Source organism: Varanus komodoensis, unplaced genomic scaffold (assembly GCF_004798865.1).
Source record: "Varanus komodoensis strain SLA01 unplaced genomic scaffold, ASM479886v1 scaffold8, whole genome shotgun sequence".
In the NCBI taxonomy this organism is placed as follows: Eukaryota; Metazoa; Chordata; class Lepidosauria; order Squamata; family Varanidae; genus Varanus; species Varanus komodoensis.
The window spans coordinates 37,962,760-37,986,043 of record NW_025336481.1 but is presented as its reverse complement, the minus strand read 5'-3'; the positions used below and the strand labels follow the sequence as shown (position 1 = coordinate 37,986,043).

At 39.2% G+C, this 23,284-nt stretch overlaps 1 protein-coding gene across 2 annotated transcripts in view; it reads right to left on the bottom strand.

Moving 5' to 3' along the window:
- Positions 1-1,792: 1,792 nt before the first annotated feature.
- Positions 1,793-23,284, bottom strand: part of CAGE1 (cancer antigen 1) — a 36,987-nt gene continuing 15,495 nt past the window's right edge. The window contains exons 7-14 of one of the 2 annotated variants that reach the window (XM_044455741.1): positions 21,910-22,059; positions 13,656-13,766; positions 11,955-12,035; positions 10,854-10,961; positions 7,880-7,984; positions 6,158-6,228; positions 2,562-2,604; positions 1,793-1,918 (exon numbers count right to left, since the gene is read on the bottom strand). In XM_044455741.1, the coding sequence (XP_044311676.1) occupies position 2,604; positions 6,158-6,228; positions 7,880-7,984; positions 10,854-10,961; positions 11,955-12,035; positions 13,656-13,766; positions 21,910-22,059 (627 nt within the window). In that variant the 3' untranslated portion in view covers positions 1,793-1,918; positions 2,562-2,603. Of the gene's footprint in view, positions 1,919-2,561; positions 2,605-6,157; positions 6,229-7,879; positions 7,985-10,853; positions 10,962-11,954; positions 12,036-13,655; positions 13,767-19,962; positions 21,700-21,909; positions 22,060-23,284 lie in introns of those variants that run through there. The other variant, XM_044455742.1, reaches the window with a different exon arrangement.

Sequence of the window (23,284 nt, the reverse complement as noted above, 5' to 3'; positions counted from 1 at the left end):
TGCTTTGAACTTTAATATCAAGCATCCTCTTCCAGCATGGGCAAATGTCAGGAATGCTGGAAGCTGAAGGCCAAAACATCTGCAGAACTACTTTTTGCCCACCCTATTTTAGGTAACACACTGGAAGTTGTGTGTGTATGATCTGTCGTTAGTTAAAACACACCGTGGGGTGTGCACACCAGTTCTTGAGTGCAATATGTTATCCAATGCATGTAGTGCATGTAAACAATTACTGGGTTTTTTTAAAATAGAGTACAGAAAGGAAGAAGAATGTAAAAGGAATGCCAAGTGTTCTTACACAAATATATTCATTCATAACCTGCAGATTTCCAAAAACTCCCAATTTTTCTATTTTTCTGTCAATAAGTACTTTGTTGAAGCTCACAGAGAAAATAATTATCATTCTCTAAACACATTTTCTAATCACTTTAAATAATTATAAATCATTACCAGTAAATCATTTAATGACCTTTCTTCTCTATTAAACTCTGTATAATAGAATTTACATTTATCATTAATTTCCTCAGTTAGTTTTGCCATGGCTGCATACTCAGCCAACTTATTTTTCTTCAATTGTTAGGCATTCTGCTATTTTCCATTTAGAAACCATTGTAATTCTTGCCGCAGTTGTCATATATTTGAATAACTCTAACATGTTCTTTGAGAGAACCTCTGGCAGAAGCATATTCTTAAGACTCATAGGAAAGTTGATGTTAAGGGGGTTTTTTTAATTTCCAGAAAACAACAATTTTGATTGAGGATAATTCTTGTGGACCTAAAGAGGACAGTTACTCACTTAAGGAAATACAATGTGGGGTACACAGACATACATTTCAGTTCTTTATTGGAGCTCTGTTTTACACTTTGGAAGGAACTAGAAAAGAGGAACTGAGAATGAGAAACCACCTTCAGCCTTGTAATGGGCAACTTACAGAGTTACAATGTTGTGAGCTGTCCAGAGATGCAGAGTGATTGGTTGGCCTAGAAATATCCCAAATAACATATAAATAACTAAATAACTAAAGCTTCCTCTTAGTTCTTAGGTGATTAAGAAGTTAAGCTATATAGTAAAACCAGCAAAAACATCAAGTTGCATCTGATGCGCATGCACTCTTGCTTTTGAATATACTGATCCATGAATATCTTACTCAGAAGTACCACTGAATTCAGTGAGACAAATAACTATAGCTCCCAAACTATTTACATGGTCACTTGAGTGCATGTATAGAAAAATTAATGCAGTTGCTGCCTTAAGATGTCAACTTGTGTGTGCTTACTTGGAAGTATCCCAATTAAACAAGTCTTACTGAATAACTGTGACTATAATCAATTGCAGCACTGCAATTTTAAGTATGTTTATGAAGGAGCAGAATATGTTGAGTTCAGTGGGGCATTTTCAAAGTTAATATGCATAGTAACCTAACTGTTTCATAATAGTCGAGTTTGGCACAGGTCCTAAATTTTTTATCTTGCACTGGAATTTATGTGGCACCACAAACTATTCAGGTAACCAGACTGCAGTTTGGGAAGAAGTTCTTAGTGCGTGGAAAGAAAGAGACACAACACTTAAAATGTGCTTTGCTAGGCTAAGGATCAGCATTTTGGGGGTCACACAGGGTCGATTTTCTCATCCTGAATTTAAATAATGCGTGAAGGAGAAAACAGGAATAAATATAATGCAGGTAGCACTATTTAACTGTTTAATCATCACTATTCAGAATTCACTATTTAATAAGCAGAAAACTAATTTGCACATGCACACACACATACAGAAGAAAATGAACAGTATTTATACTTTTTATCAACTTTAATATGTCATTTGTAAACACACTTTGCTGCTATGGCACTGACAATCACATTCAGTATATTTAATTGTCTGTTCCTTAGTAACTAGATGGTTTCCACCTATTTGAAATTCCTGAAAACAGAAGAAAAAAGATTACATTTCCACAATTTCCATCAAAGTTTAAAGTTACCAATAGTGTATGTTTATGTGTTCAGTGGGGCTTACTTCTAGGATAATGTGCATAGGATTGCAGCCTTACTGTGATTTCATAAATAATTTTGATATGTAATGCTGAAAATCATAGACTGAGATGACAGTAACTTTAGGGAGCAATTCCATGAGTGTTTGACAGAAATCCGTCCTACAGCTCCTAGCATTCCCCAACCAGCAGACACATAACTCACAATAATGCTTACACATATCTGTTTACTGTATTTATGCATATTTGACAAACAGTACAAATGCATGTTATATGGTAGTTTCCCTTAAAATATAAGAATAAAAAAATTAATTATTTATTTAATATTGCAACAGTGCAGTGGATTAGGAATTAAAAACCCAGTCTGCAGCTAAATTATGTAAATGTAGTCAGACATGGAGGCCCAAAATACTCGTCCCTCATTGCCTGCTAGCAAAACCTATTGTTAAAGATGTCACTCATTTATTCACTTCTCTTGCCTCTGAGTTGGCAAAGTAAGAGGCTTTTTAGGGAGCAAGGTTTGACACCGGGCTTCTAGTTGTTAATCCCTATTTAAAGTAAAGTATTTTGGCTTACCCCCTGAATCAGCATTTGTGAACAAAATGAAGACCATCTTTTTCTGTGGAAATATAAATAAAGTACTCTGACAAAGAGGGCTTAATGCTATTTTATTTGAACAAATCCTAAAAAAGCTTAGGACTGGACACACAACAAGAGAATAAGAAATAGACAATACTTTTCCTGTCTACCATTTGCTCACTTCAATGAATCCAAATGGCACTTTTTCTCTATAAGTGTCACTTGAGAGCTTCCCCCATTAGGAACTGGAAAAGAGGGAGAAGTCCATAGTGTGCCTTGGAGCAGGAAAGAATAGGTGGAGAAGGGGTTAAACTCCTACATACTCCTCTTCCAACCCTGCTTTGATTTTACAAACATTTGTGTGCCATTTTGCATAATCTTCCCACAGAATGGATATAACCCTATGAGATACATATATACACTGCAACCTTTAACAAATGTAGACATTTATAATGCTTTACTCACATGACAATTGGAACCTGATTTGGATTGGCATGAGATTGATGCAACCAGCTACTTTACCATGCAATCATTTTGTTGTTGCAATAGGAGCATTAAGTTAATTGACCCACTTCACATGGAATGGTAATTTCTTGATTGTTCAGTCCAGGAATTGCAATGATTGAGCAGTAGCAAGCTCCTAAATAACAGTGTTTGTTTAACCCCCATACAACCCAGAGTTATTGGATTTGGGTATGAAAATAACGAAGAGGAAGTAATGAGCATGCTGGAAGCAGTGTTCTTGCTTCCATTTGGCCATGGCAATTCTAGAGTCACACATATTTTATTTAGGAATTCAGATTGTTAAGGCTTGTTGAACATTTTGTGGGTGGGACCCAACAGACAAATATGAGTGCGACTGGACTCTGTAATCTCACCACATGAAACAAAAGGGTCTTCCATCGTGAGTTGCCAGGAACAACAAAGAATTGCTAACGCATTTTCATAACTAAGAGCTGTTTAACTTCTCTCAGTACTGATCTTGATACTTATTTTGATGGCACATTTCAACATAATTTTAGAGTAGGTAGAGAGATCACAGTCTATTTTAGTACTGAAGACTGCGTGCTATGCGATTAACAGTGCCAAAAACTAACAAAAACACTGTTGTACATTCCATACAAATACATTGTAAGAGACATTTCTGCTTATTGGTTTTCTTGGTAATAGCCCAAAGAGGAATACTGGGATTTTCTCATAGGTACTGAGCGCTACATAGCACATTATGAAAAATGTGTGGCTAATGGCCAAAAACAGCCCTGTGTCTCCTCACCTTGTCTGCCTAGTAACTTCTCATTAGAGAAGAGACAGGATAGATGACACTGTTCTCAGATTTCTCTTACTACTGATCAGAAGTGGCATCCAATGAAGTAGAATGGGAAAACAAACTTCAGCCATGTTATAGCACACATCTTCTTTACTTAAATGCTACCAAAGAGGAGATATGAGGAGAAGGCCACATGCTTCTAATTAATGCATTAGTTGGGTCTCAAGGGTACTATTTTTAATACATCAACATATAGGAAGCACTTCCAAGTTACTTCTGCCTCTGAAAAGATGGGCCAATGGAAGATGTGTAGAAAAGTGAAAGATTAATATTAGATTTGACAACAACATAAACCCTGTGCAGCTGTTCTACATCTGACTATATAAAACATGTGAGAAGGGGAAATGGCTAGCTCTGCCCCCCTGCTGTTATTTTCATCACCTTCCATTCATGGACAGTGACTATATGAAAAGGAGAACCTGATGTATCTGTGGAGGCTCTTCATGTGATTGAGAACCATGATCTTCCTGTGTTCTGCACTGCATGGAAAGCCTCCATGGATACTGGAGGCTGTCCTTTTCAGAAAATCATCCTATATGAGTAGGGGCAAGAAGAGCAGTGATGGAAGAGGCAGGATTAGCATGCTCCCCTTCCTTGCATATTTAATATACCCAGGAAGAATGGCTGAACAGGGATATAAACTGCTTCAAAATCCTACTGCTCTTGAATCTGAAAGAGATATGAAATTTACCTCAGCTTTCTGGTTTTCATTTTGAACTTCTTAATTAAATCTTCTAAATCCTCGTTTCTTTTCTCTAAACTGTCAGTAAGAGACAATTTAACTGATTGGTACAGCGGTATATAATTTGTTATAGACTGTATAGACTGTTATAGACTGTGTATATAGACTATATATTGTGTATACCAGGTCACCATAGTGATGACTCAACACAATTAAGCCAATCTTTTAGACTGGATTTAGGTAGTCAGTCACAGATCTGAAATACAAGTACTTGGAAATAAGTTCAGTTGATGTACGAGATACTACCTTCTAAGTAAAATAAAATAGGTTGCATCTAATGTTCCACTTCAAGTAGACTCATTGAAATTAACGGAATTTAAGTTAGCAAGGACTAACACTGGATTCAAGCCAATGTGTTTAGCCTTGGAATATAAACACTCTTTAAAAAATCCAGGTATGGTCAAAGGTATTTTTTAGTTAATTGGATGACACATTAATTTTCAAACCAGAATAGATTCCCAGAATGTATCTGAAATTTGTATTAGAAATATAATGGTATTAGGATGATTTTTATTTCTTGCCCTATCTTTCCCAAGGGCCCACATAAAAATACTTCACGAAAATGTACAAAAAGTCCTTATGTGTGCCTTGAAATTTATCCTAAACTAAGATATGTTGCAACATTGCTTGGCAATCCTCAGGTTCTGACTTGAAGGAGTTCCTGAGTGAAATGAATTTGAAGCAGCAGTAAGTCCTCCTCTAAATGACCTTGTTCTTTGGATGTGGTGCACAAATGGTACCCTTGTTGCATGGCACAGAACGATAACTTGGTCTGAAGCCACTTCTTTACTAGTAACTTTCCATGAGACACTTTTTTCTGGGTCAGAAAAAGATCTTGAATATACCAACATTAAGGGAACAGTTTCAATTACGCTTGCCCCTAGTTGTTGCCCCCAGTGTCAATCTGGAACAAGCAAAGAAACCCAAATTATTGAAGAACCAAAATAAATGGGCCCAAATTAATGGACAACTGCCATAAATGTGGAGCTAAACACTTCCTCCTTAAAAAATTTAGCAGCTATTTGATTATAACAGTTGGAATGGTGACTCCACATTCCTCTGTACTAGTGACTGCCAAAGCTTTATCAAATGACTTACTGATATGTTCTTTAATATTAGGCCAAGAGTAGCTAATTTGACGTGGCTGCTCTATAGCAAGTTCTGTAAACATACTAATACCAAAAACTCCTGATTACATGCAGTCCAACCAAGCAACTGTATGAAATCAAGTACATGATTTCAAGGACATATGCTACATTTTTTAACTGCAGGAGTTGTCTCTTACTATGTGTTTCTGGAATGTACAAAACAGGCTTCAAAAAGAATCTAGCACCAGCAATATTACTTTCTTCTATCAAAATGAAAGTGCACATAATCTATTCATAAAACCCTTTGCCAATATCTTAGGTAATGAGGTAAATATGACTTTGAAGACATTGCTGTAAACCACTGAAACCCTACAAGACAGTGCAAAGTATTAGTATAGTCAAGTAACATGATAGGTTAATATTTCACTGTACATACTATGATATTTCTGAATTGGCAAGTTCAAGCCTTTGGTCAGCACGTTCAATAATTTCCTCATAAGATGTCACCTTTGGAAATAAAGTATTAAATGTTATTAAAGCATAACATTCACCTATTATTTATTTTATATATTATGTAGGAAGGCAGTGTTTATAAATATAGGAGTGGCCAGCTTGTGCCTCTCCAGATGTTTTGGCCTACACCTCCCATCATCCCTCACTATTGTCTGGTATGGCCAGGCTGAAACAAAATTTCTGGAGTACTGCAAATTGCCCACCCCTATTTGAATGCGCACGCACACACACACTATGTATCAATATTAACATTGATACCGTCCATGGAACATTACCCACATGAGCATTGTATATAGAAGGCTTTATAACAGTCTTAATGTTAATACAAATAATCCTACTGAACTGAGGATAATGGAGGGGCAATCCTACAGTCCCTAGGCAGTGCTTAAACCTTGGTGAGAATTAGCCTTCCAAACCACCCTCTACCTCACAGCCAGCAAAGAAAGAACCACAGTGGCTGCTCTCCAAGATTGGGAAAGCAGACATGGGGACAATAAAGGGAAAAGACAGGAGAAGTCACAGGAGAAGCTGACACCTTTCCAGTGTCCTCATTCCCCCTCTGAAATGTTCCACCTAGAAAAGTCCATCTAATTAAAATGCAATTCAAGGAGGCAAATATCCCTTCCACATTGGATGACTGTAGGTGTCCTCAGGTGCTTACAAGTCATCATTGTAGGACTGAGTTAAATGGATTGGAGTTGAACCTTGCAAGTATGCTTGAAGGATCATTTTGTTTTCTGGTGGAACTAATCAAAGAAATGTTCACTGTGGTGTTCACTTTATCACAGTTGTACTTTAGTTTTCAGTACAACAGTCACCACTGTAAATTTCTGCAGTAAAACAAAGATTCTCCTCTTTTAACAAGACAGCAGAGACATAATTGCCAAAAGATGTCTGAGACCAGGAAGGGCAGCAATGAAGGATCATCAAGTGTAAGGATGTTTCACTGGAGACCAAGACCAAGGTCATCAAGGAGAGCTCTGCAGATATCCCGGAAAAACAGAAAGACAAATAAGTGGGTCCTAGATCAAATGAAGCAAAAACGTTCCCTGGAAGTAAACTAAGGCTGTTTTACTTCGGGTATATCATGAGAAGGTAAGACACATTGGAGAAGATGATAATCTGAGGGAAAGTCAAAGGCAGAACAAGAAGGGAAAGACCAGCTATAAAATGGATTAATTCCAAATAGGAAGCCACAGCCTTGAGTTTACAATAACTGAGCAGGGCTGTCAAGGACAGGACCTTTTGGAAGGCATTCATTCATAGGGTCTGAGACTAATCTAAAGGCACATAACAACAAGCACTCTTACCAGTTAGAGGGAGCATGGGAAAAACAGTGCCTAAGGTGAAGTGCAAATAGAAATACTGTTGCAAATTTGAAGTAGAGTTCATGTAATGGTATGTCAGCACCAGTTGTTTTTCTTTGAACGGATAATAGCTGGGCACCATTTTCAAGTTTCATTTCAAGGAAGTGTTTCAGTAAGGAACTTCAAGATGCAATTAGTCACTGCTGGAGACAAACTTCAGGAACTTCCTCTGATCTAGCAAGGTTGTTCTAGCATTGTCAGCTCCAGATCATACTGATTCTCTTTGTTAAGTTACCAGTTTTACTAATCCTGTCAAAATAATATTCAAAAACTCATACCTTGCACATCAAGCTACCCAGGTCCTTCTGAAGCTTCTCATTTTCTCCAGTGACCTTTTTGCATGCTTCTTCCTTGGATGCTAAATTATCTTCCAATTCTTTAATCTCTTAGAAAATAATAATAGTTAGCTGAAAACTACTGTTGTGAATGAGGCAGTTAATTCCATTCCATTCCATTGCTGTTTCTGAGTCCACTTGGAAACTGAAATGCTCATCTAATAGCCATTTATATCTTATGTTCACTGTTCTCAGTTTGCCAAGTGTATAACTACTTCTGGTTTGACTTAGGTGTAAATCCTTGTGATGAACACCTGTGAAAACAATAAAACTGGCAAGCAGTATGAAGCCTAGAGATTTGCTAAACCTTAAACAAGTACCAGGAACCTGGTCAATAAAACAGTATATTCAACTTGCTGCTCTTCAAGCTCCAGGTTCCAACTGAAGGTGCAGATCTCAAGAACTCTTACCTTACCCCTTCAGGCCTCAGTTTAGATATTGCTGCCCATCATCCCAGCCTGGCTCTAGAGGCTTTCTATACCTGGAATGGACTTGATTTCTCTGATTATCAAACTGACTTCCTCTTTTCCTTGAACTGCTTCTGCTCTATTTTTAAGTATAATCTTTCAAAAGAGATTTTGTTATTCTACTGTCCTTCCATTATTATTTCTTACTCTCTATGCCCTCTCTTCTGTTCCCAGGCCTGCTTATCTATTTCAGGCTTTCTGGTGAAACATGATTCTTATCATCTCCAAAATGCCTAGTATTACCCATGCCAATTATTTTCTCTGGGGTATAACCTCAAGTAATGGACCAAACACCAATTTATGATGAAGCCAGTCTGCTTTAGTATTTTATCCCTGGCTCACATACAAGGCACATGATGTACTCCCTAACCCATCGTCTCTTCCTCTGTTATTCTCCCAAACTACTTTTATGATTGTGTGTGTGTGTGTGTGGGGGGGGGTAATTTGCAGTTTCAGTGTACTACCAAGTTACATGTGTTCTAATCTCACAGTATCCTAAATCTTACCAGTGGGACTAGCTTTAAAGCTGTAAAATCTGTGCTGTACTGTTTCCCTCTACCCTCATCTACACTTCCTCTTCAATTTTACATTCCCTGATTTAAATGAGAATTGTGCATAAACCCCCCATTTTTTCTCTTTCTTTGTTTTTGCAGCTATTTTCACTGTGCATCCACACAGCATAGAATCTCCCTAAAACTGGAATGATATGTAGTTTCTAGGTGATTGGTGCTTTGTTTCAGAGCACTCATCACCCAGAATTCTATAGGCATGAATGTATCCCTAAGAAATCCCTAAGGGATGATTTATGATACAGTGTAAGTTTCTCTTGGCTCTTTGCTCTTGAGGGCTAATTCTGTTGTTGCTCTTTGAGTTAAACATATACGAGGGGCATTCAATGTTTCTCTTGGCTCTTTGCTCTTGAGGGCTAATTCTGTTGTTGCTCTTTGAGTTAAACATATACGAGGGGCATTCAATGTATTCTCGGTATCAGCATGAAGAAAAAGGAATAATAAATTGAAATAATTTTTATTTTTCAATGTAATCCCCCATAACTTCAATACACTTATTACATCTAGAAATTAACTTTTCAATTCAATGTAAAAAATATCCTTCCTCATTGTCTAAAAAATGTGCGTTAATTGCCTCCTTGAGCTCTTCATCATCGGAAAATCGCTTTCCACGAATATCTTTTTTAAATTCAGGAATAGGTAGTAGTCACTGGGGGCCATGTCTGGGCGATAGGGTGGGTGGTTTATTTCTTCAAAACCACAGTCTCGCACAGCAGCCTTCGAAACACGCGCCGTGTGAATGGGTGCGTTGTCGTGAAGAAGCAACACACCTGTGGTCAGTTTTCCCCACCTTTTTTCTTTAATTGCCTCTCTTAAATTACGCAGAGTGGTTGTGTAAGATGCTGCGTTTATGGTTTCACCTTTTTTCATGTACTTGATCAATAAAATTTCCTTTGGGTCCCAAAACACTGTGGCCATGATTTTTCCGGCCGATGGAGTGACTTTGAATTTCTTTGGAGGGTAAGCACCGTTTTTATGCCACTGTATGGACTCCTGCTTACTTTCAGGGTCATAGTGATGAACCCAAGTTTCATCTCCAGTAACAATCCGGTCAAAAATACTCGATGGATCTTCACCACAGAGCTCTAAAAACTCCCTACAGCACTCGACTCACACTTGTTTCTGAGGCGCCATGAGCATTCGCGGCACCCATCTTGCACAGACCTTTGAAAGGTTAAGATGGTCGTGAAAAATAGTAAATATGGTACCAATGGATAAGTTTGTCATCTCTGCTAACATTTTGATTTTTATTTGGGCATCTTCCAATACACGTTTCTCAAATTTTCACATTTTCTTTCATAGTGGCAGTAACCAGCCCACCCGAGCAAGGGTAGTCTTCAGTGCTTTCTCTGCCCTTTTTAAATTCACTTGACCACTTTTGAACAGTAGATAATGAAGGTGCAGAGTCCTGGTAAACGGCCACCATCTCTTCGTGAATGATTTTTTGACTTTTTCCTTGTTTTGTAAGGAACTTAATCACAGCGTGGTGCTCGATTTTCTTCAGCGTTGTCACGTCAGTCATCATGGTCGTCTTTCACTGAGGGTTACTAGGAACTAATGATCATACTTATTTGAAATGTTGCATGTATACCCTCAGATAGTGTCATTAGCTAATGAAATAATTAAATTACCCACATTAATAGCAAATCAACCCGATACCGAGAATACATTGAATGCCCCTTGTATAATCTGAGACAAACCTCTGCGGGAAGATTTTCCTTTAGACACCCAACAAAATCAGGTATAGAATTTCCATTGATGCCTTCCAAATAGTTTCAAACAAGTCTTTCTAGAGACAACATTAACCTAATTTTTGAAAGTGCAAGCAATACCGGACAATTGTACCCAAGACCCCTTTTTCTCATCCCTGATTTTCCTCACCACACCATGGAGCTCATCACTTTCCTTGTGGTATTCATCCAGTTTTTTCCTCAGAAGATCAGGCAGGTCTGCACCATTCTCCAATTCCTCATCACCAGCACCTGCTGTCTGAATAAATTACATAAATTATTAAATAAATCCCCTAGACAATAGGGAGAGAGCATGCAAAAGAGGAGAAAACCAAAGACTTAGGGATTAACTCATACAAGGACATAAAGGGATCTTCTAGTTTGGGTTTTATAATGCCATTTCCCTGGTTCATTGATAGGAATTTTCCATTTATAATTTGCTATACTTTCCCACCTCTGCTTTTTCCTTAGTTTAGAAAACCCATTAATAGACAGAAGAGCTGTATAATAGCTTTTGTTTGCTAGTGCCAGGAGCCCTCCTTCCCCTACTTGGAAGTACCCAAAGCAAAAAGCCTGCTTGGGCCTTGCAACAGCACACTATATAATAATAATAATAATAATAATAATAATAATAATAATAATAATAATAATATATTAATAGAATTCTGCCAGTCAGGAAGTTCCTAAAAATAGTTCTGAAACTAAGGTAGTTTGAATCTATTTCATTCATTGCCTTGATGTAGTCTGAGCAGATTTCAGTTGAGTTAAACCACAAGCTATCGTACATGTTTCATGACATCACAAAAATGCACTGTAAGTTGGCATGTTGCTAATGTGCAGGTCAATTTAAATATAACTGATTAATCAACCAGATAAAAGGTAAATGATTGACCTTTTTTAGGGAGACAGCTTTAATTTATACTAATAATTCTTTTTATTATTCTAAGCATGTGCTTCCATAGAACTCAGAAACGACAGAGGACCAGAACTATGCAGTCATATCATATACATGTAAGAAATCAAAGAAGAAGTCTTCTGTCAGGGACCTAACAGTGCAGTTCTATACATGTCCTTACAGAAATACTGATTTCCATGGGGCTTATCTCCAGGTAAATGTGCATATAATTGCAGCCATTAATATACTTCATTGTTAGCAGAAGTACATGTTTAAAATTAATGCCCAGTGAAAATAACCCAGTCCTTCTTTTGCCTTTCTTTTAATTTCTATGTCTTTTTATGAAACCGAGCTCACCTCAATTTCTTGAGCTTCAGATGATTTCCCATTAATAATTAACATCCTTACGGCTGCAATGTTCTCCTTATGCTTCTGCAACTAAATATATATAATGATAAATCATACGTGAAAGACCAGGAAAATGCAACATAATTCATTTCAGTTGTTTTTTTTTTTCTTTCTATCCAGCCCTTCCCATAAGCTGTGTATCTCAAAGCAAATGTATATACCGCCAAAGCCAGATTGGCTTGATCCATAATAATTCATCACTATTCATCCTAACTAGGTACTTATATTGAACCCAGATGTCCTGTACTTAGGGCACTGTGTATGTCTCACTTTATCATTTATTTTGTATGATAGAGAGTAATTGAACTTTATGGTTAACATTTACTATCATTGTCTACATGGCTAGTATTCTGCCATGGATCTTTGTGAAGTCCATTTCATTTTGCATCCAGTTCTCAGGAATATGACTTGGATTAATACACCAAATTCATATTAAAGATACTTGAAAGTGGTAGCTAAGCTGGATTTAGTATAACTGAAACTTTATGTAGTGGTATCTTTAGTACCATATGTGGATTAGGGGCACACTCGCAGATTTGATTCTGGATTTGATACTGCCTTTTGTGAACCTTGCACTTTTTTGTATAGTATTGGTCAGGTATCATATAGTTCTCCCTGATACTGGTTGGATAGCACATTTCTTGTCATCACAAAATTCCTGACAGTCACAAAGAGAGCTATTTCATCTGATTCTGGAGGCTTTACTTTGCTAGTCCTCCCTTCTGCCTTTAAGACAAGTGCATATACTGCAAAACTGCTTCCAAATAGTCGTAATTACATTTTTGCATATGGGGGCCTTGGAAATGGCCTAAAGGTACATAATACAGGCCAGGTACTTGAAGCTGCCTGGATGAGAGAACCACTGATCCTGAGCTCTTCAGTGTGAGAACATGCATGATAATAATGAAAATAAATAAATGTGAACAAGAAGACAGATGGGGGTGCTATCATTTTTTTCCCATGGCAATTGATTACATCAACAGCAGATTGTTATGCATAGCATGTATCCTCTGCCACTGCAACCCCAGGCCTTTTAAAATTAAGTTTTCCATCTTAATGCAAATAGCAGCTGGGGATGGGGTTGTGAGGAAGGATCAAGCCAGTCTAATTTGGTACCCTGCAGATGTTCCGGACTATATATCATATCAAACCTGGCCAGCATGTCAATGGTTGGGAACACAGGGAGCTGTAGTTCTCCCATCCCACATGAACCCAACTGGAAGGTGCCAGATTGGGGAAGGCAGGGTTAAATATTTTCTTTCCTGCTTTGCAGTCTCAGTGTTTTTCAGCTTTCCCCACAGCTTCCATGCAACAACAGAAAAAATCTTTGCCTGCTAACTGTATTCATTCCATGTTGGACCTTCTTTGGCCTTGGCATTGTGGAGACAGAAGACAGAATCTGTAGGCAGATCGCTGCAGTCAAACTTCTCCCACTGCATAGGTGCAACCTTCACAGGACACAATTAAAAATGGCCTCTACGCTGTGACACAAAGTGTGGGTTGCTGCTGATCTACATGAGAATTAATCATTCTGACAAGTGGATTAAGAGTAACACAAGAGAGCTCCTGAGTCTTATAACAGCAACATGAAAAGTAGACTGTACCCACCTATGGCAAGCAGGAATTGACAAGAAACAAGAACAGCCCTACCTCTTTCTCTAAGGCTCTCTTTTTAGATGAGAGGTTCTTCATTTTTTCCTTAAATTCAATGTCAGTTTCATTTCTTTTGGAACATTCAACAATTGTCTGGATATCTGTGTCCTATGAAACAAGAGTTATATAAAATGAACATTATCTAATGCCTGTAAATACTTACTATTCTCCCAAGAATCAATGCTTTGTTTGCAAAAAAAAGCTGAGTTTCTAACCATGATGGTTATAGTTATAGCAGGAGCTTCCATGTTATATATTGGACCAAACCTTTCTTCCATGGGAAAACAGCTAGTTTGTTTCGAGGAGCAAATCAATCAAATAATAGAGCCCAACTGCAGAAGGTCTACATCTCTGCACAAGTCATTTTTGTGGCCTTGCTGTTTTCCTAGCGGAATATACATGCCCACATCAGTGCTAATACAGAAACAAAAGGACATGGGCTCCAAGAACAGGTAAGGTTTAGTCTTATTTACGCTTAAGTTGCATATGAAACCTATCCCATGTTCATAGGAGGAATGCATAAAGAAGTAGCAGGAATGCATTTGCTGATCATTCCCTCCCAGACTGTCTGTTAGCAACAAAGCAGCCTTATCTGTCAGTTTATGTGATCTCAGCATCTCCACCTGATCCAGAATCCTGGACAATCAGGGATCCCTCCTGGATAGAGGGGCCAACTATATGCACAGGGGTCAGTGGATTGGACTGAGACTTCTTCAGTCAGAATGTAGAGGATTGAGATTGCTAAAATTAGTCAAAACTAAATTTTTCTATTGATTTCAATATGTTAAGAATGTAAGAAGAGCCATGCCAGATCAGACCAAGGGCCCATCTAGTCCAGCATTCTCTTCACACAATGGCCAACCATCTGCTTGTGAGAAATGGACAAGTAGGACAAAAGTGCAAAAACATCATCCCAATCATGCTCCCTCGCAAATGATATACATAGCCATATTGTTTCTGTTACCAGAATATGAATTTGTTGTTGTTGTTAGTCGCGAAGTCGTGTCCGACCTATCGCAACCCCATGGACAACATTCCTCCAGGCATTCCTGTCCTCCACCATCCCCCAGAGTCCACTTAAGCTCATACCAACTGCTTCAGTGACTCCATCTAACCACCTCCTTCTCTGCCGTCCCCTTCTTTTGCCATCTATTGTTCCCAGCATTAGGCTCTTCTCCAGGGAGTCCTTCCTTCTCATTAGGTGGCCAAAGTATTTGAGTTTCATCTTCAGGATCTGGCCTTCTAAAGAGCAGTCAGGGTTGATCTCCTCTAGGACTGACCTGTTTGATCGCCTTGCGGTCCAAGGGACTCGTAGGAGTCTCCTCCAGCACCACAATTCAAAGGCCTCAATCCTTTGGCGCTCAGCCTTCCTTATGGTCCAGCTTTCACAGCCATACATTGTAACTGGGAAAACCATAGCCTTGACTATACACACTTTTGTTGGCAGGGTGATGTCTCTGCTTTTTAGTATGCTGTCTAGATTTGCCATAGCTTTCCTCCCCAGGAGCAAGCATCTTTTAATTTCTTGGCTGCAGTCCCCATCTACGGTGATCTTGGAGCCCAGGAAAATACAATCTGTCACTACCTCCATTTCTTCCCCATCTATTTGCCAGGAAGTGATAGGACCGGATGCCATGATCTTAGTTTTCTTAATGTTGAGTTTCAAGCCAACTTTTGCACTCTTCTCCTTCACCCGCATCAAGAGGCTCTTTAGTTCCTCTTCACATTCTGCCATTAGAGTGGTATCATCTGCATATCTGAGGTTGTTGATATTTCTCCCAGCAATCTTAATTCCAACTGGTGATTCATCTAGCCCCGCCTTTCTCATGATGTGCTCTGCATATAAGTTAAATAGACAGGGCGACAGTATATAGCCTTGCCGAACTCCCTTCTCAATTTTGAACCAATCTTTGGTTCCATGTCCAGTTCTCACTGTTGCTTCTTGACCCGCATATAGGTTTCTCAAGAGACAAATAAGATGGTCTGGGACTCCCATCCCTTTAAGAACTTGCCACAATTTGTTGTGATCCACACAATCAAAGGCTTTAGCATAGTCAATGAACCAGAAGTAGATGTTTTTCTGGAACTCCCTAGCTTTCTCCATGATCCAGCGTATGTTGGCAATTTGATCTCTAGTTCCTCTCCCTCTTCGAAATACTGCCTGTACTTCTGGTAGTTCTCGCTCCACATACTGCTGGAGCCTAGCTTGTAGGATTTTGAGCATAACTTTGCTAGCATGTGAAATGAGTGCAATGGTGCGGTAGTTTGAACATTCCTTGGCATTGCCCTTCTTTGGGATCGGAATGTAAACTGACCTTTTCCAATCCTGTGGCCACTGCTGAGTTTTCCAAATTTGCTGGCATATTGAGTGTAGCACTTTTACTGCATCGTCTTTTAAGATTTTGAATAGCTCAGCTGGAATACTGCCACCTCCACTAGCTTTGTTGTTGCTCAGACTTCCTAAGGCCCATTTGACTTCACATTCCAGGATGTCTGGCTTGAGGTCAGTGACCACCCCATCATGGTTGTCAGGGACGTTAAGCTCTTTCTTGTATAGTTCCTCTGTGTAATCTTGCCACCTCTTCTTAATCTCCTCTGGCTGTGTTAGGTCCCTGCCATTTTGGTCCTTTATCATGCCCATTTTTGCATGAAATGTTCCCTTCATATCTCCAATTTTTTGAAGAGAACTCTGCTCCTCCTTATTCTATTGTTCTATTTCTTAGCACTGTTCATTTAAGAAGGCATTCTTATCTCTTCTAGCTATTCTCTGGAATTCTGCATTCAATTGGGTGTATCTTTCCTTTTCTCCCTTGCCTTTCGCTTCCCTTCTTTCCTCAGCTATTTGTAAAGCTTCCTCAGACAGCCATTTTGCTTTCTTGCATTTCTTTTTCTTTGGGATGGCTTTAGTTGCCACCTCTTGTACAATGTTGCGAACCTCCATCCATAGTTCTTCAGGCACTCTGTCTATCAGATCTAATTCCTTAAATCTGTTTGTCACCTCTACTGTATATTCATCAGGGATATGATCTAGGTCATACCTGAGTGGCCCAGTGCTTTTCCCTACTTTCTTCAATTTAAGCCTAAATTTTGCAACAAGAAGCTCATGATCTGAGCCACAGTCAGCTCCTGGTCTAGTTTTTACTGACTGTATAGAGCTTCTCCATCTTTGGCTGCACAGCACATAGTCAGTCTGATTTCTGTGTTGACCGTCTGGTGATGTCCATGTGTAGAGTCGTCTCTTGGGTTGTTGGAAAAGAGTGTTTGCTATGACCATCGTATTCTCTTGACAAAATTCTACCAGCCTGTGCCCTGCTTCATTTTGTACTCCAAGGCCAAACTTGCCTGTTATTCCGGTTATCTTTTGGCTTCCTCCTTTAGCATTCCAATCCCCCATGATGATAAGGACATCATTTTTGGGTGTTAATTCTAGAAGGTGTTGCAGGTCTTCATAGAACCAGTCAACGTCAGCCTCTTCAGCACCAGTGGTTGGGGCATAGACTTGAACTATTGTGATGTTGAATGGTTTGCCTTGGATTTGAACTGAGATCATTCTGTCATTTTGGAGATTGTATCCCAGTACAGCTTTTCCTACTCTTTTATTGACTATGAAGGCTACTCCATTTCTTCTGAGGCATTCTTGCCCGCAGTAGTATACCTGATGGTCATCTGAATTAAATTCACCCATTCCTGTCCATTTTAGTTCACTGATTCCTAAGACGTCGATGTTCAGTCTTGTCATCTCTTGTTTGACCACATCCAGCTTGCCTTGATTCATGGATCTTACATTCCAGGTTCCTATGAAGTATAGATCTTTACAGCATCGGACTCTCCTTTCACCACCAGATACATCTGCAACTGAGTGTCCTTTCGGCTTTGACTCAGTGGCTTCATTCTTTCTGGCACTACTAATACTAGCCCTCTGCTCTTCCCCAGTAGCATATTGGACACCTTCCGACCTGAGGGGCTCATTTTCCGGTGTCATATCTTTTTGCCTTTTGGCACTGTCCATGGGGTTTTCACGGCAAAGATACTGGAGTGGGTTGTCATTTCCTTCTCCAGTGGATCACATTTTGTCAGAGCTCTCTGCTGTGACCTGTCCGTCTTGGGTGGCCCTGCACGGCATAGTTCACAGCTTCATTGAGCTACGCAAGCCCTTCACCACGACGAGGCAGTGATCCATGAAGGAGAGAATATGATTAAGTATGGCTAAATCTGTATCCAACTCCATGTGTGTAGGACTTCTTTCTTAATAATGCCAAACACAAGACTAACCAGGCCTGGTCAGTGGGGAAATTCCCATAATCTCTTCAAATGTTAGCTGAATGTGTGAGAGGATTTGAATGTAGAGCATGGATAAAGTGTGCCTCCAAGTTCGATTGAAAAAAGTGTACTTCAACTGGCTGACACTGTTACAGGAAAAAGCTTACACATCACTGAAAGCAGAAGGCAAATAAACATAAAGGATAAGATCCAGCCAAAATGATGTACTTTTAAGCTACTGATTTTAACAGAAGAGCTGTACTATCTTTTTATGATTTTCTTCATTCTCAATATTTGTAGGCTGCTCTACAACAAAAATTAGGGAGATTTACAGAATAAGAAACAAGTTTTTTTTTATTGTTAAGAAAGTGATACAATAACATGAGATGCATTTTCTTCCCTCTCTCCTGACTGAGACTGATGAGACATCAAAGAGTTTAACGTAGGCTGGAGCTTCAGCTTCACACCTGAAAAGGCAAAAACTAAAGAGGCACTTGTTCATAATATGTGATTACAACGTGCAATTTGGGACTCTCAGGTCCATTTTCAATTTTTAAACAATGTATTATGTATAGAAAAAGTATATTAAACTGGACCATCATGTATCTTATTGTTAATCAACTTCACACACATTTAGCTTCAGTGGTACTACAGAAACTAGTATTTTCACACACCTCACTAGAGCATCAATTTACACAAGGGGAACAGAACCTGTGGCCCAGCAATCATTGTTGGACTCCAGATCCTTTCACCTCCAACCAGCATGGCTAATGGTCAGGCATGATGGCAGCTGAGTCCAATCACATCTGGTCACTGCTGTCCCTCTCTTGTTATGTTTTTGGTCTAGCAAACAAGACAGTCTCTTGCCCATTCTGCCATGACAGACCTATAACCATGTACATTTGGTGCTCCTAATGCTGGCATTTAGCCTTAGATAAGGAAGTTCTCAAGAGATGAATGCATACTTGTCTCATTTACCCTTGTCTTTGCAGCCTGTCTCCAAGGTTAAGCCTAAGAAAGTTCTGGCAACCTGATTGCCAATGTATCATTGTGATATCCCAGCCCAACCCCCAAGCAGGCTATCCACTGCTTTGTAAATTAACCTAGCAGCTTCATTTTCCATCATATGTGGAAATAAATAACCAATAGGTGTTGATGAAAGGAGAAAAAGATACATCCAGATACCTTCTTTCACAAGGCAAATGTATGCTGATATACTATTATATCTGTATGAAAGAAATTCAAATGTAAATACACATTTAGAAATGAAGCAAAAAGGAATTTGCTGTTACATTCAGCAGGGGTGTTCAACATCAGGCTGTGGGCCAAACCATACTTCTAGAATTCCCCAGGTAGCCTCACCCCTTTCTTGAGAGCACCAACCATTCATGATTTTCCAGCTTGCCTTGTTTTTCTCCCATTCTAAATAGTTTAAATACCTTTCCTATTACTTACTTGGGATATAAATTAAAATAAGCTGATAGTATGTCAATGTCACTTTTGTTCTACTGTTTGTCATTTGCCCTGTTCACTACAGGAAAGTGACCTCTGAGAAGTTCTCCAAAATTGAATTCTATCCTTAGGCTGAAAGAGGTTCAACATCCTTGACTCCAGGAATTGTGGCCCAAATTTCAGATTTTACCATTTGTAAATGGGAACTACATTCCTTTGGCAGATAGGTTTCCTATACACATTTTCGCTAGGTAACAGTAATGGAGGGCAAAGGAGAACATCCTGAACATTTTCAAGAGACTCCTACCTGCAACTCATTCCCACCCTCACTCCCAGTCCAGGCTATTTTCTTTCCATCTACGTTTATTTCTACTGCCCCTCCTGTTCAGGAAAAATGAGAAAAGCTTAACAGATAGTTAAACGCCCCTCCCACCTGTCCATGTTTCTCTGCAAATTCTCTGCATGCTTCACAAATCCTGCATTAGTTTTATACAGCAAATACATAATTGAAAACAAGGTCTACCATGCAGTTCTGTTTTCACTTGTGTAAAACTTGTTCATTGTTTGTGAACACTGCTACATATTTCTGTTCTCTGCTGCAAAAACAAAATTAAGGTGAAATGGGGAGAAACTACAACCAAATTCTTCTTTAAAAGGAAGACAGTCATTTTTCTTCTTGCTTTTCCCAGTAACTCATCATTTGTTGCATTATTGTTGTTTTATTAGGATATCTATAGAAGAAGGAAATTCAAATGATAGGTCCAATTGTTGGATTACCAGCTAACACTGATAATCCATCTGGAGATTATGTTGACTTCCATTCTGATTACTTCCAATCCAAATGTACTAGCAAGATAAACATGTGTAGTACAGTAATCACTGTGCGTGTCCAGCAATGATAACTGTAACCCCACCATATCAGGTGGTTCCCTTCCTAGAAGTATTTCTTTTACTTCTCATTTAGTGCCACCAACAGTAGGGGATGTAGCTGTCTTGAAGCATCCTTAGGAATTACATAGATCCATGCAACCCCACAGTAAAATGTTTCATGTTTCAATAAGCAATCGATCAGTTTTCACAACAAAGCTAGATCATCTTGGGTTTTTAACCCACTATGAGACATGGAGCATATCATACATGTGCAACTGCCATTTTGATATGGAACCCTAATCCCTCTTTTGCCCCTTAAGCGACACTCACATAACCATCAATTAGTAGTAGGGTTATGTACACCTGGCAAATACTACAGCTTATCATGGGTTAAATAACCCTTGATGACCTCACTCTGTTATAAGAACCCTGTTAGTAACTTAAGATCTGTAGCCTTTCCATCAGGCTCTTTGAGTGATTAACAAGCATCTTTTTGTAGTAGCCTGCCTTTTTTTTTTTTTTTTGTCCCACAACACTGACCACATCTAGTGCAGGAGGTAGGAGGGTTTCCATGTTTGATCCAGCAGTTGTTCCTCTTTTTAAAATTCCCAGATATATGCAAACACAGCACATAATCATTGTATAATATCCAAGGCACAAACCGGGCATCTATTGCTTTGCTACTGTGTTGCCATAGGGCTTTGTTGCTGTTAGGGCTTGTGTACTACAGGCACCTCACAACTGCTGTGGAAATTTAGGGGGAAGAATGAACTGTGTCATTCCTTTGTGTTGCATATTCTGGGGGCTGCACAAGTCTAGCACAGATGTGCTCTTGGGCATGATGGGAAAGGAAGAAATGCAATCAGCCAAATGTGAAACCACAACAGAAAATATGCTGATTGGTTTGCTGCTTCTGTTCTAGAGTAGGGTTGCACGTTGCCCACTTCTGGTCAGGAGAGACAATGGAACCAATTACCCAGAGAAATTATAAGCTGTCCTTTACTGGAGGTCTTCAAGCAGAGGCTGGATTGCCATCTGTAGGACATGAGCTATGGAAGTCCTACATTGAGCAGGAGTTGGCCTAGATGCCTTACGTCCTACGAGATTCCATCCAAATCACACTATGTCCAAGGTTCAACAAATTCTGCTGTCAGAATGCACATGCATTTCAAGGCTGTCTACTGCTATAGCCCCGGCTGACTGTTCAGGAAAGAGATTCAAACACAAAGTGGCTGGTGATGTCTCTACCCAACAAAAATATGTTAGCAAACTCTCAAAGTGGCTTGAGTGGGTAGTCATTACATAGTACTTTTGAAATGTTTTGATCCTGCTGTCCTTTGTGGATTTTTTCCTCCAAAACAGGCACAGAATGTCATATTTGTGTCATGCCTGATTGTGATCAGCTCAGGAGCCAGGGATGTGCATATGTTTCATTAATCGTCTCCTGTGTGGGATCTGTCTGCAAAAGAATGTTGGAATGAAAGTTGGAAGGAAGGGACTACGATAAACAGTGATTTGTTTTACTGGCAGGGATGAAAGATCCTTTATTTCAATCTTGTTGGGAATATACAGTACATGTGTATTAGGTGATCAGCCATTCTGGATCAATAATAGATTGATGGCTTAAGCATTATAAAGACAGTTATTGAGAAGGGCTATTTTGCATTACCTGACAGGTAAGTAATCCTTCTGTAAGAGCAAGAAGACTGCGAATTTTTGACAAGAGGTGGGATGCTTTGTGGACATATGGAGAGCTGAAATGGTCTTCATCACTGTGGAGGCTTCTGATGGATAAATCAGAATGCATTGATTTCATGTCCTGTTTTGACAAAGCATATAGTGAAGTAGGTTAGACTACCAAGAAGACCAGGTGAATTAATAACTCAGGCACTGTGAACAAAATATATATGAAAGCAAATACATATTATGAGGTTTTGATCACCCTGGTTAGTGTCAGGAGAAAAAAATGGACTTTTAACATTTATGATTGCCCCAGTCCAATTTTATAATCTTTTGTAAGCTTCCCAGAAAGTTTTGGCTATTGGGTGGGATAGAAATGGAACCAACTAATAGGGACTCTAATTTAAACTAGCATTTCTCATGTGTGAAAAATAGATGTTAGCTTACCATACGGGGCTTTAGCAAAATGTGTTTCTTTTTCCATTTGGCAAAAGAAGGTGCATCCTGCAGGAACTGCTCTCCTTCATCATTCCCTGCTGCCACAGGGAGGCAATGGCCCAACTGAGACTTGCAGCTTTTACCAAGTTTCATGGATCCCAAAGACTGGGTTTTTACAGTTGCACAAATATTAGGGCTAATATTCACTTGTACAAATGCAATAATTCTTATTAATTAATACACACAAGTGTTTATACGCATGAATGTGGATTAGTGCATTTTCACAAGAATGTATTAGCACTAATGTGCACTTCTGAATTAGCACAAGAAGAATGAAATTTTAAATATAAAATTAAATTCCATCAATAAGTGGACAAACACATGTACGATACCTGACAATCCATCAAAAGCAGACCGAATGGATTTAATCATACATCTCCAGCTATAGCTAGAGCAGCTTTCTTTGGTCTGCTGTAGCCCAGCATGCAGTTAGGCAGAGTTAGATGCAATCCAATACTCTCCACTCTCAATTCACATAAGTCTCAAAAACTCACAGGCATATGTGCATCTAAGTCACAATGTGAGGCATGCTCTCTGCACTTTATATAGCTAACCTGTTTCAGCCACCTAGATGGAAGTGCCATGGAGGTGTGGGGAAGGAATCCAGGTTGCTTCCTTCCTCCTCACCCTCTGATATGCCTCTTTTTTCTCCTCTCTGAGAGCAATTTCCTGGTTTGGAGAGGCAGCCAACACAGTTCAAAGCCACAGAATGGTGCCCTTAAGACGTCACATCTAAATTCTGGGCTGGTTTGTGGGCCAATGCTGTGATTGTCCATGTCATGGCATCAGTAGACCAGAAAACTGACCATACCAAAAGAAACCTTCCTAGTACGTGCATCTTCCACTCTATTATTTCTTCTTTCTTT